Source organism: Manacus candei, unplaced genomic scaffold (assembly GCF_025592945.1).
Source record: "Manacus candei isolate 608988 ecotype Guabito, Panama unplaced genomic scaffold, ASM2559294v1 h1tg000142l, whole genome shotgun sequence".
Taxonomy (NCBI): domain Eukaryota; kingdom Metazoa; phylum Chordata; class Aves; order Passeriformes; family Pipridae; genus Manacus; species Manacus candei.
The window spans coordinates 1,225,297-1,237,533 of record NW_026138190.1 but is presented as its reverse complement, the minus strand read 5'-3'; the positions used below and the strand labels follow the sequence as shown (position 1 = coordinate 1,237,533).

The window sequence follows — 12,237 nt, the reverse complement described above, 5'->3', positions numbered from 1 at the left end:
CCTGGGTTTTGTAATCCTCCCCTTCTGCTTGATGGTTCTGTCTTACATTAAAATTGTCAGGGCAATTCTGAAACCCCCCTCAGTTCTGGGCAGGCACAAAGCCTTTTCCACCTGCTCCTCACACCTCGGGGTGCTGACACTCTTCTGTGGCTCAGCCACAGTTGTCTACTTAAAGGGACACTCGAGGGATTCTGGAGATCCTGACAAATACTCTGCCCTGTTTGACACAGTTGTGACTCCCATGTTTAACCCTCCCATCTATATTCTGAAAAATAAGGAAGTGAGAATGGCCTTGAAGAGACTCCTATGGACAAAGTGATCCTACAGAGGGTGTAAAATGGTCCCAAATGCTCCAAGTCCCACTGGGGTATGTGGTTGCCTGAACAAAGCATCCCATATTCGCTCCAACAAAACCATGTGTCCAGCCTGGCTTTCCTCCTCCTCCAGGAGAGAAAAGGTGTCCTGAGGCATTCCTGTTATGTCCTGCCCTGCCATGACATCTTTGTCCTCCAGAGCACCTTCAGTGCCCCAAAAGAGTTCAATGCCAAGAGCTCCTTCCAGCTGGGTCTGACCAATGTAACGTGAAGGGGAAACAGTGCAATTGTGGTCAGTCATCAGTGAGCCCCAGAGGTGACACAACCCATGAGAGGTGACTCCCCTTGGGTTTGACAAATCCCCTGCTAGCCCTCATGGCCTATGGAGTGTCCCTGTGTGGAATCAGCTTAAAAAGCTAAAGGATACAAAAGTTACCCTGCCCTGCTATGAGATCTTGCACTGAGTTCTGTAAGGCTTGAGTTACTTGGCATACAGAATAAAAAAAATTACAATTATTAAAAACCCACCAAGGGGACAGTTCAGCACCAGAACAGGGTCCCAGAGACCTGTGGAGTTTCCATCTGTCAAGGTTTAGCAATGTCAGCCAGACACTCAGCACTGCACAGTCGCTCACTCCCTCCCCACCAGTGGGATGGGGAGAGAATCAGCAGGGTGGAAGTGACCAAACTCCTGGGTTGAGTCAAAGACGTGCACACGTGCAAGGCCAAACCAGGAATTCATCCCCAGCTTCCCATGGACAGGCAGGTGTTCAGCACCTCCAGGAGAGCGGGGCCCCGTCCCGAGTAACGGTAACCTGGGCAGACAAACACCAGCACTCCAAAGTTCCCCCCTACACACCCTGAGTGTGATGTCCATGGTCTGGAGCTGCCCTTGGGTCAGGGGGGTCACCTGGCCCAGGTGTGTCTCCTCCCACCCTCCCACGCACCCCCAGCTCCCTCCCCAGCGTGGCTGTACCAGGGGCAGGAAAGGCCTTGGAGCTGTGCAAGTGCTGCCCAGCAATAACAACACTGTCGGTGTAGAGTCGTGGCGGTCGATAAAGACACAAAGAGTCCAGTTGTGTGCAGAAAAGATGTCTCTCTTTATTTTCTCATCTGTCTTTTTGTACCCCTTGCTAGCAGCAAGCAGTAACCTTATTTTAGCTAAGCAAGCAACAGCATTTTGATTGGCTAGGAACAATTGGTGATACATTTGGCAAAGCTCAAGGCCTTATTGCAGTTCCCACATCCTTGACCTACCAACTTTACAGTCTGCCTTTGTTTTCCCCATTAGGGCTCTGTACTGACTTCCTTATCATCAAGGATACACCCGAAAGCTTCCCCAGTCAATATCTTCATCCTGAGAGCCAACAGACCCGCTGTTAACCCCTTCAGAAGGGCCTGTGAGGAACCTTCTCTCTGCAGGAGCTGATGGCTCAGCCCGTGACTCATGGCTGGACCAGGGGCTCTCCAGCTGCCCCTGCCCTGGCCTGTGACAGCCCAGCACAAGCTCCTTTGGTTCAAAGAGACCCTGCAGTGTCACAATGGCCTCTGGATTCCGTGAGGTTCCACAGAGTCCCAGGGCTCCCCTGATTCCATGAGGCCCCACGTGTCCCAGGGACCACTTGCTTCCATGTGTTTCTGCAGTTGCCCAGGATTCCTTCTGTTCCATGAGGTCCCACATGTCACAAAGGCCCCTTGATTCCAGGAGGTTCCACAGTGTCCCAAGGGTCCCTTGAGCTCCGTGGGGCTCTTTGACATCCCGTGACCTCCCGGCTCTTTAGGAGCCCTGAGAACTTCAACAGGGGGAAGTGCCGGATTCTGCCCTGGGATGGGGCAACCCCGCAGGGACGGACAGACTGGGAAGGAGAGGCTGGAAAGCAGGGCCGGGAAAGGGCCCTGGGGGTGCTGGTGGGTGGCCAGTTGGCCCTGAGTCAGCAGTGCCCTGGCAGCCAGGAGGGCCAAGCCTGTCCTGGGGGCATCAGGCCCAGCATGGCCGGCCGGGCCAGGGAGGGGATTGTCCTGCTCTGCTCTGCCCTGGGGCGGCCTCACCTGCACCATTGGGGCAGTTTGGGGGGACACAATGGAAGGGAGAGATTGAGCCATTGGAGAGTGTCCAAAGGAGGGCAAGGAAGATGGGGAAGGGCCTTGGGGGGAAGGTGTGTGAGGACACTGAGGGCACTTGGTGTGTTCATCTGGAGAAGAAGAGACTGAGGGGAGACCTCAGTGCAGGTCCAACTTCCTGGGGAGGGGCAGAGGAGGGGCAGGCCCTGAGCTCTGCTCTGGGGGGACCAGAGACAGGACGGAGGGAATGGCCTGAAGTTGTGTCAGGGGAGGTTTAGGTTGGATCTTAGAAAAAGATTGTTCCCCCAGAGGGTGGTTGGGCACTGACCAGGCTCCCCAGGGCAGTGGGCACAGCACCAAGGCTGACAGAGCTCAAGAAGTGTTTGGATGATCCTCTCAGGCTCGTGGTGTGACCCTTGGGGATGGTCCTGTGCATGGCTAAGGGTTGGACTGGATGATCCTTGTGGGTCCCTTCCAACTCATCCTATTCTGTCATTCTGTGATTATCAACCCTGTGTTCAGCACAAACCAAAACACAGCCCTGCACCAGCCACGGGGAAGAAATTAAACTGTACTCCCCCTGAAACCAGCACACCCTTTAGGGGCTCTCACAGAAACATCCCACAGTCCATTTGCCACCTGGAACCAGTGACTCTGAGTTCCTGCTTCCCCAGCCCCAGGGATGGTCTCCTTGTCTGCTCATTCCTCCACACTCTCTTCTCAGAGATGGCATCTTAACCTGACAAGCCCCTGGGAATAATTTACTTCTAAGTCTTCATTTCCTTTGTGGTTAATTAGACAGATCTCAGAAGTGCATTCAAAGTAAACACATATTGTATTACTAAAACCATGAGAAAAGATGTCTTTTTTGTGGCCTGTTTACTTTTTTCCTGTTTTTACACTGATATCAGCAATCCCCAGTCGATATTGATCCCAAGCACCTCCTAATTCAGTCTGAATAGATAAGAAAATCAACACCATTTATGCCTGACAATCCATCAGACTTTATCCCTATCCCCACCCCACCATTCCCTCATCAAAGCCCTGGCACTCAAAGCAGCCTTGGGCAAATCTGAGCTCCCTCCACTCAAGGCTGGACCTGCAGGTTTCAGCTCCTTGGCACCAACTCCCACCTGCTTGGCTTGGAGAAAGAGCTGCCTGAGACACAGAGGGATGTTCATTTATTGCCAGCAAACAAAACCAAAGGAAGGCACAGCTCAATAAAAAAGAAACCCTTAATCCTTTGCGGTACATTAAGTTCACACTGCCTCCACTGAAGTCCACTTTGCAGCGTTTTAGACCAATAGTAAACCCCTTCTGTGTCAAGCACACATCCCAAGAGCCCCCAAACACTCCCTGCCCCAGATTCTGTCCATATTTGCCTTCTGCACACAGGGAGTCACACACTGAAGTCACAAGTTCCCTCCATCCACAGAGGGAGGAAAATGGAGAAAGTGCAAGAATTGCTGTGTTGTGCAGAGCTAAATCTGCACTCATCCCAATATTCTGAGCTTACAGGACCTTTATCAAACACCTTCTGTAGCATCTGTTCACTGGGCAAACATGTGTGTGGATGGCCAGGCCCAAGGAGTGGTGGGCAATGGAGTTCCATCCAGGGGTGTTCCCAGGGCTCAGCACTGGGCTCAGGGCACTTCAGTCTCTTTCTCAATGATCTGCACAAGGGCATCGAGTGCAGCCTCAGGCAGTTCCCAGGGCACACCAAGCTGGGGGGAGTGTTGATGTGCTGGAGGGCAGGAAGGCTCTGCAGAGGGATCTGCACAGGCTGGATCCATGGGCCCAGGCCACTTGGAGGAGGTTCAACAAGGCCAAGTGCCGGGTCCTGCCCTGGGCTCACAACCACCCCAAAGCCCTGACCATGCCCTGCAACTGGTCCCCACAGCCTGTCCTGTGTCCTTAATCCCTCCATTTCCAAGGACTTTGTGGGACAAGGGAGCTCTGTGCTCTGGGTACGGAGGGAGCTCCAAGTGCCACTGGAGTGGGAACCACAACTCCTCAGGTTTGTGTTCTTTGGGAGGTCTGGAACTGGTGAGACTTAGAGACACAGAAAGTTTCTCTTCATTGCCCACAAACAAAAAGTAAACACGATAGAGTTTATAAACATCCCAGCTCTTTCCTCAGTTTTCCTCAGCCACAGTGAGCTGCAGAATGCCCGTCCTTGATGTCCTGGTGCCACAGCCCAGGGTGCTCCTGGCCTCCCTTGCTGCCAGGGCACACGGCTGCCTCCTGCCCAGCTCCCTGCCCACCCACAGCTTCTGACAGGGCTGCTCCCAGCCAGGCAGCTCCAGCTGTGCCATGGCCAGGCTGAGTCCCCTGCAGGGGCAGACACTGCCATTTGTCCCTCGGGGATTTCAGCAGGTTCCTGCCCAGACGTGCTCTCCTCCTCCCTGAAGCCCTTCCCCGAGCACAGAGGCCTGAGAGACCTTTCCAGGAAAGCCTCAGGCAGAGAAGCCATGGAGTCCCTGAGCACCACATCAGTGTCTGCTGGAGTTAACCCCCCTCCCCATTGCACAGCAGCCCTGCATTTCCCTCCTGCAGCCTTGGTGTCCAACACAGCCCTTGAGGCTCTTTGGGCTCTGGACTTTTCCTGCAGCCCCAACTGCAGGGGAGCTTTGCCTTTCCCACAGTGCCCCTGCACAGCCCAGGCCATGCCCAGCAATCCCTTGTCTGTTGGTGCCACCAAGGGCACAGAGCAGCCTCCTCTCGCTGGCACTTGCATGTTTTCAATGCCTTCCACAGGCCCTGGCTCTGCACCACAACCCCCCTGGGCTGAGTCCTCCCCCTGCACGCTCACACAGTGTCACAGACACACCCAGGGCTTTCTCTGCCAGCTCCTTTCCAGCCCAGACCAGCTCCCTCCAAGCTCTCCCACCTGCCCTGAGCTCTCTCCACCCCCAAGGGCCTCTCCCCAGCACAGCCCAGGCAGCTCTGGCCCCACAGCCTTGCCCAGGGCAGGCTGCTCTGGGCAGTGGCACCACAGCCCCAGCCCCTCTGGGCACAGCAGAGCTGGAGCTCCGAGAGGACTCAGCCCCAGTTGGGGGGAACGTGCTTGGCAAAAGGGAAAGGAGGCTCCCAGTGTGCCTTTGCTTAAGGCAGGACTCATCCAAACTGTGGTTCAATCCAACTTCTGTAATTCTTTAAATTTAATTTGTTAACAAAATCTGAGGCAAAGATTGGATCCCTTATTCCTTGAGGCTCCACAGTGGGACAATGGCTACTTGATTCCATGAGGTTGCACTGTTTCCCAGCATCGGGCCCTGCAGTGTGACAATGGCCCACTGATTCCATCATTTTCCCCAGTGTCACAATGGACCCTTGATTCCATGAGGTTCCCCAGTGTCACAATGGTCCCTTTGACTCCAGAAGGCCTTGCAGAATCAGAATGGCCCCTGGATTCTGTGAGGTTCCACAGGGTCACAATGGACCCTTGATTCCTTGAGATTCTGCAATGTCCCGTTGGTTCCCTTTGGTTCCAAAAGGTTCTGGGATGTCACACTGGCCCCTTGATTCCCTGATGTTACACAAAGTCCCGGGGTCCTTTTGATTCCATGAGGTTCCACAGTGTCCCATGTTCCCTTTGGTTCCAGGAGGCCCCAGTGGATTCCAATGGCCCCTGGATTCCAGGAGATTCCACAGTGTCCTGGGGTTCCCTTGTCTCCCTGACTTTTGGCAGTGTCCAGGGTCCCTTTGTTCCCAGGAGGTTCCTTTGTTTCCATCAGACCCTGCCACGTCCCAGACTCCCTTTGGTTCCATGAGGTGCTGCAGGGTCACAATGTCCCCTTTATTCCATCAGGTTCCACCGTGTCCCAGGGTTCATTTGGTTCCATGGGGTTCCACAGTGCCAAAACTCCCTGGTTCTTATCCTTCCAACATTTGTGGGCCCATTCTCTCCCTGCCTGGGCTGGAGCCCCATTGTGTTTGTGCAGGAATGGATCCATGGCCATCCTGCCACTGCCCCAATTGAATGCTGCACAAACGTCACTGCAGGCCCAACCCTGGATGCAGGAACAGTCTGGGAACTCCAGGCCTGCTGACATTCAGCAGAGCCAGGCGGGGTCCCAAAGAGCACAAGGGATTGACTGCAACCCCTGCAGGTCTCTGGCATTGCTGGGGACAAATGCAGGAACTGCCAGGAGCTCTGCAGAGCCCTGACAGTGCCACTGCAATCCCAAGCTGCATTGCCCGGGGCAACCCTCAGCACAGCCAAGGCCACAACCCTTCCTGAAAGGTGTCCCTTCTGGGCAGGGCCAGGGGGACAAACCCCTCCATCTGTCCCTGCACATGTTGGGTCCAATTCTCATCCCCCACTTAGGGACAAAGTCAGGCTCCATTGGGTGTTTAGCTTTGCATTTGCTTCACTCTTTTGTGCTTCCAACACACACACCCCCCAGTGTGGGCAGAGTCTGGCCCCCCAGAGAACACAAGACCTGACTAGTTGTGGCTCCTGCTGCAGGGGCTGGAACTTGGGCCACAATCTGTGCCAGGAGCAGAGAGGTCCCTCCCCACAGAAACTTCTTGGCAATGGAATTCTTAAGAAAAGGGGACAGGCTGTGGGGATCACTTGCAGGGCACAGCCAGGGCCGTGTCTTGACCAGCCTCCTGTTTAACATGACCAGCTTTTTCAGCCTCTTTTCCCTCTGTCTTCTCATGTTTGGTCCTCCAGAAACCACTGGGATCCTACCCTTGCCTTGGTTCTTCCCTAGACATCCCATGACAAGTCTTGCCCAGTCCCCAAATCCCCTTTCTGGCTGCCCATCATGAGTCTCAGAGCCAGAGGCCGAATCCCCCATCCTCAGCTGCAAGGTCACCCTGAGAGGTTCTGCCATTCACCCACTTGGTTACAGTTTCCTACAGATACCTTGGAACTTCCTCGGAATTAATTTGTTACCTTTTGGGCTTAGAAGCGTTTCCCCATAAACATGGCAATTCATGTCCTCAACATGGAAATTCTTTGGAGGAATTTGGGACTTAAAGAATCAGAGAATGGTTTGGCTTGCAAGGGAGATAAAAGGTTTTCTGGTCCAAGTCCCTGGACAGGGACAGTGACATCTGTTACTAATTCAGGTTACTCACAGTCCCTGACCTTGGACAAATGCAGGGTTGGGACATCCACTTCTCTGGAAACCTCTTCCAGTTCTTGCCACTCTGATTGTTAAATCTCCTATTATCCAATACAAAACTCTTCTCTTTCAGTTCAAAGCCACTGCTCCCTGTTCTGCCACTACAGGCCTTGGTAAAAAGTATCACTAAGATTTACTTAAACTATGAGAATGACATTTTCATCTGCAAAAACATTAATGAGTGCCCAGAGATCTCCCAAGATGGAGTTTAAAGGTCTCAAGCACATGAGCACTAGAGAGGGGCTAAGGAGCTGTGGCCTCACTGGTGTGGAGACTGAGGACAGCACAGGACAGCCCTGAGAAGGCTTGCAGGGAGGATTTAGAGATGGTGGAACCTTTTGTCAGAGCAGAAAAGAGCATGAGAAAGGAAGAATTAATGCCAAGTGCAGCTGGGGAGGTCCCGAGTGGACATGAGGAAAAAGGAATTTCACTCCATGGAAAACAATGCAACACGTCAGCCAGGAGGAGTGTGGATGAGGCCAAGGCTTTGTGTGTGCAGGAAGAGCCAGGGAGGACGCAGAGATGTCAGTGCAGGAAGGTGCCAGCCAGGTGGGGCAGCCGGGGGGATGACGACAGCCTGCAGGGAAAGGGGCAGGGCATGGACACCGTAGGACAGCCTGGGCTGGAGAGGAGACAGGGAGGGGGAGAAGCTGAAAGGCCCTGCCAGAGCCACCTTCTGCAGGCCTTTGGCCATGGCTGCTGTCTGTGCCCCTGAGGCCAGGAGGAGGGGAGTGCCCCTTGCAGCCCTGGGGCCTCATGGCCTCCTTGTCCCTGCTCAGCAGCCTGGCAGGTGCCACCCCATGGGCCTGCCCTTGGCATTGCACATCCCACATCCCAGTGCCCCAGGAAGAGCCCTGAGGAATTAGGGAAGGACAGGATGTCCCTTCCCAGAGGCTGGGGGTCAGGGCTTGGCCCCTTGGATTAAGGAAACAAGTCAAGGTTTCTTCAGCATCAGAGCCACCTTTCCCTTGCTTGTCCATCCTTGGCATCACTGTCTGCAGATTTCTGCTCTAACTGGAATCTGGGGACACGTTCTCAGTTGTGTCCCTCAGTGAGACTCATTAGCACTACAAGAAACTTCAGTGTTTCAATCTCACTTTGACTTGTTGAAAAGTTGTTTGAACTTCCTCTCAGGGACTGAGTCTCATGTAAACAACATCAACCCCCCTGAGGGTCATGAAATGCCTGGGGCTGTTGCTGTGCTGCTGAGCTGGGCCGGGCTCCTGGCACACAGGGAGCTCCTGGCAAGTGGGCAGCACTGCAGAGAGACAGCTCTGCCCAGGAGCAGCTCCTCTGCAGAGCCCAGCAGGGCTGAGGGCACTGCCTGCAGCACCCAGGGCACAGGAGAGAAGGCAGAGAGATGAGAGGCAGCCTGGGCTGGGAGGTGACTGAGCTCTCACCACACTAGAAACCTTCCCAGGATTTGAATGAATATTTCTCTGACTGTAGAAATATTAAACATCCCTTCCTGGAGGCATCTCCTAAAGCTGGCACATCCCACAGCTTCCAGGATCTTTCAGCAGGACTCTCCCAGTTGCTGCAGTGCAGGGGAAGTGGCCACATGGCAGAGCAGGGCAGGAGCTGCAGGCAGCAAGGGCAGAGAGGAGAAGGGAGCAGGAGGTTCAAGGGATCCTGGGCTGGGAGGACAGGGCAGAGCTGCTCAGGGCAGGAACCTTGCCAGCCCTTTGCCATGGTCAGGCTGTGGCTGCAGAGCAGTGCAGGTGAGTTCCTGCAAGTGCCTCTGCCAGCTGCCAAATGGCAGCAGTGGCAGGAGCTGTCAGGATGGCTCTGCTGGATTTGCTGGGGTGCAGCAGGAGAAGCTGCTGCAGAGCAGGACTTGCTGCTGCCCCCTCAGAGGCCCAGGGCCAGAAGGTTCCCTGTGCCAGAGCTGGCTGTGGGGTGGGAAGGTGGGGGTGCAGCCAGGGGTGCCCAGGGCTGTGGGGCAGAGCAGGGTCCTGCCCCCAGGGCTCTGTGTGCTGGGGCAGGGACTCTGCTGCCTGCCAGGGGCAGCTCTCAGCCCGGCCAAGGAGCTGCCACGGCCCTGCAGGGAGAAGGGGTGGGTGGAAGGAGTGACCCCTCAGGGCAGGGCAGGGCTGGGCAGGGCTGGGCAGGGCCCTTCAGCTGCAGGCTCAGGGCTCCTCACAGCTTCAGCTCCACCTCCTCCATTCCCAGGGGCCCTTCTCAGGAAGCACATCCCCCCCGAACACCTCCCCCTTCCCAGCCACCGCAGGGGTCTGGGATCTGCTCTGCAGCCCCTGCCCAGGCAGAGCTGCCCCTGGGCACTGCGCTGGGGATGGCTCTGGCAGCACTGGCAGGGAGCTGAGCTGGGCACAGGGAGGGGCTGCTGGCAGGAACAGCTCCTCACCCAGAGACAGGCAGGCAGGGAGAGGGAGCTGCTGCCACAAGGGCTGGGCAGGGGGATGGGGGCCCCTCCCTGCTGTCCCTGTGGCACAGACCCCTTCCCTGAGCAGCTCCTGCCTGGGCTCCTTTCCCAGCCTAAGCAGAGCCTGTGCCCTCAGGCCCACGGGGGCTGGGCTGTGCATTGCCCTGCAGCAGCCAGAGCCCAGGCAAGGACAGGGCCCTGATTTCCAGCTGTCTCTGTGTGTCCCTCCTCCCTCGGCAGCAGCACTGTGGCATTTCACTGCCATCCCCTGCTGCCTGGGCTGTCTCTGTTCTCACCAGTGGGTTTTCTGAGTCAGTGTGGGGTTGGGGGGGGGGGGGGGGCAGATTCCTGTGCAGACACAAACCCTTTGGGTGCTGCTGTGGGGATGTGTCTGTGGCAGCCAAGTGCCCAAGTGCCCTCCAGGCACCTTCAGGGGATTCAGCTGTTTGCCTGGGTGTCCTGCAGGGCTGCAGGTGCCCTCCAGAAGGGCACAGCTCTGCCATAGGATCTCTGTGCTGCACAGGATCCCCATGGAGAAAACTCCTCACTGCTAAATCCATGGAAATGCCCTGGGCAGCTGCAAGGAGCATTTTGTGTCTCACTCTGGGAGGGGAGAGATGAAAAGCTGAGGAGTGTGTCAGTCTGTTCTTTGGACATGGATTCCTGGATCTCTGTGCAGTTTCTCTGGAGGGGAACAGTTGAGTGTGATGCTCCTGCAGCTCCAAGCTGCCAGCACAGGGCAGCTGAGCCCAGGACTGATGGGCAGAGCAGCTCTTCTCTCTGCACTAAGGGACCGTCCCTGTGCCCCTCAGAACCCACAAGACTTGACCTGAGGTGCAATAGGAATGTCAGGGATTTCAAACCTCCACAGCCACTCCTAAGTGTGGCAGGTGCAAGTGGGTGAACAAATCCAAAGAATTCCCTCAGCTCAGTCCTTCATTTGGGCAAGTTGCAAACAGCAAAGCTGAGAAGCTCTTGAAGCCTTTTTCTTTTATTTCTTCATCTCATCAGAGTATTTCCTCCTCACCATCATGTGCTACGACCGCTACGTTGCCATCTGCAAACCCCTGCACTACGGGACCCTCCTGGGCAGCAGAGCTTGTGCCCACATGGCAGCAGCTGCCTGGGCCACTGGCTTTCTCACTGCTCTGCTGCACACAGCCAATACATTTTCCCTGCCCCTGTGCCAGGGCAATGCCCTGGGCCAGTTCTTCTGTGAAATCCCATACATCCTCAAGCTCTCCTGCTCACACTCAGGCTACCTCAGGGAAATTGGGCTCATTGTGGCTAGTGTCTGTTTAGCATTTGGTTGTTTTGTTTTCATTGTTTTCTCCTATGTGCAGATCTTCAGGGTTGTGCTGAGGATCCCCTCTCAGCAGGGACAGCACAAAGCCTTTTCCACGTGCCTCCCTCACCTGGTCGTGGTTTCCCTGTTCCTCAGCACTGCCACATTTGCCTACCTGAAGCCTCCCTCCATCTCCTCCCCATCCCTGGATCTGGCCCTGTCAGTTCTGTATTCAGTGGTACCTCCAGCACTGAACCCCCTCATCTACAGCCTGAGGAACCAGGAGCTCAAGGATGCCCTGAGGAAAATGATGACTGGATGCTTTTCAGGAGCAATAAAGTGCCTGGTTTCTGGTGTGTAGCATTCAGAATGGAATTCCTTAATGGCCCAGCCTTCCTGCTCAGGTTTTTGTGGACGTCATCGAGTTCTCCTTGCCATAATTTTCTGTGCAATGAAATATTATTATGCCTCTGCCTTCTAATTTTGTGTCTACCCATTCAATTTGACCCAGAGATGCAAAAATGATGAATTGTGCTCTGAGTACTTAAACCATATAAAGGACCCTGCAGTGCCTTCTTTGTCCAAGACCCTTCTTCTCAGATGTTCCTAAAGGACAGCACACTGCAGGACAGGGTGTATTTGCAAACGGGAAGGGGACAATAATCCCAGCCCAGCAGCACTGCCAGGGAGCAGCAGTGCTTGGTCTTTGCAGAGCTGCTCTCTTGCCACTTCCACACTGTCCTCCTGAGCCCCTTTCTCACTGTAAGGCCTGAGTGCTCTCTGAGCACAGTCCTGGGGGGTGGAAGCCCTTGGAGCACAGGCAGGGACAGGCCCTGGGAACTTGTGAAGCAGAGCTGGGTTCCCTTCCAGCACCTCCAGGATGCTGTGGGATCTTCTGAGGCCACTGCATGGACTGGGTCACTTCTTCTGTCACCTTGCTCCAGGGCTGCAACTCTCCTGCAGTGTCCCCATGACACTCCTGCTGGAAGTGTGGGATATGGAAAAGGTTTTGGTGTCAGGGATATTGAGAAGGCTGGGCAGTGTCACTGGGAGACC

The 12,237-nt window shown here is 55.2% G+C and overlaps 1 protein-coding gene across 1 annotated transcript; it reads left to right on the top strand.

The window, feature by feature from the left end:
- Positions 1-10,907: 10,907 nt before the first annotated feature.
- Positions 10,908-11,621, top strand: LOC127462884 (olfactory receptor 14J1-like). The gene is made up of 2 exons (XM_051771818.1): positions 10,908-11,428; positions 11,586-11,621. The coding sequence occupies exons 1-2, from the start codon at positions 10,928-10,930 to the stop codon at positions 11,619-11,621; spliced, it is 537 nt and encodes a 178-aa protein (XP_051627778.1). The 5' UTR covers positions 10,908-10,927.
- Positions 11,622-12,237: the final 616 nt, after the last annotated feature.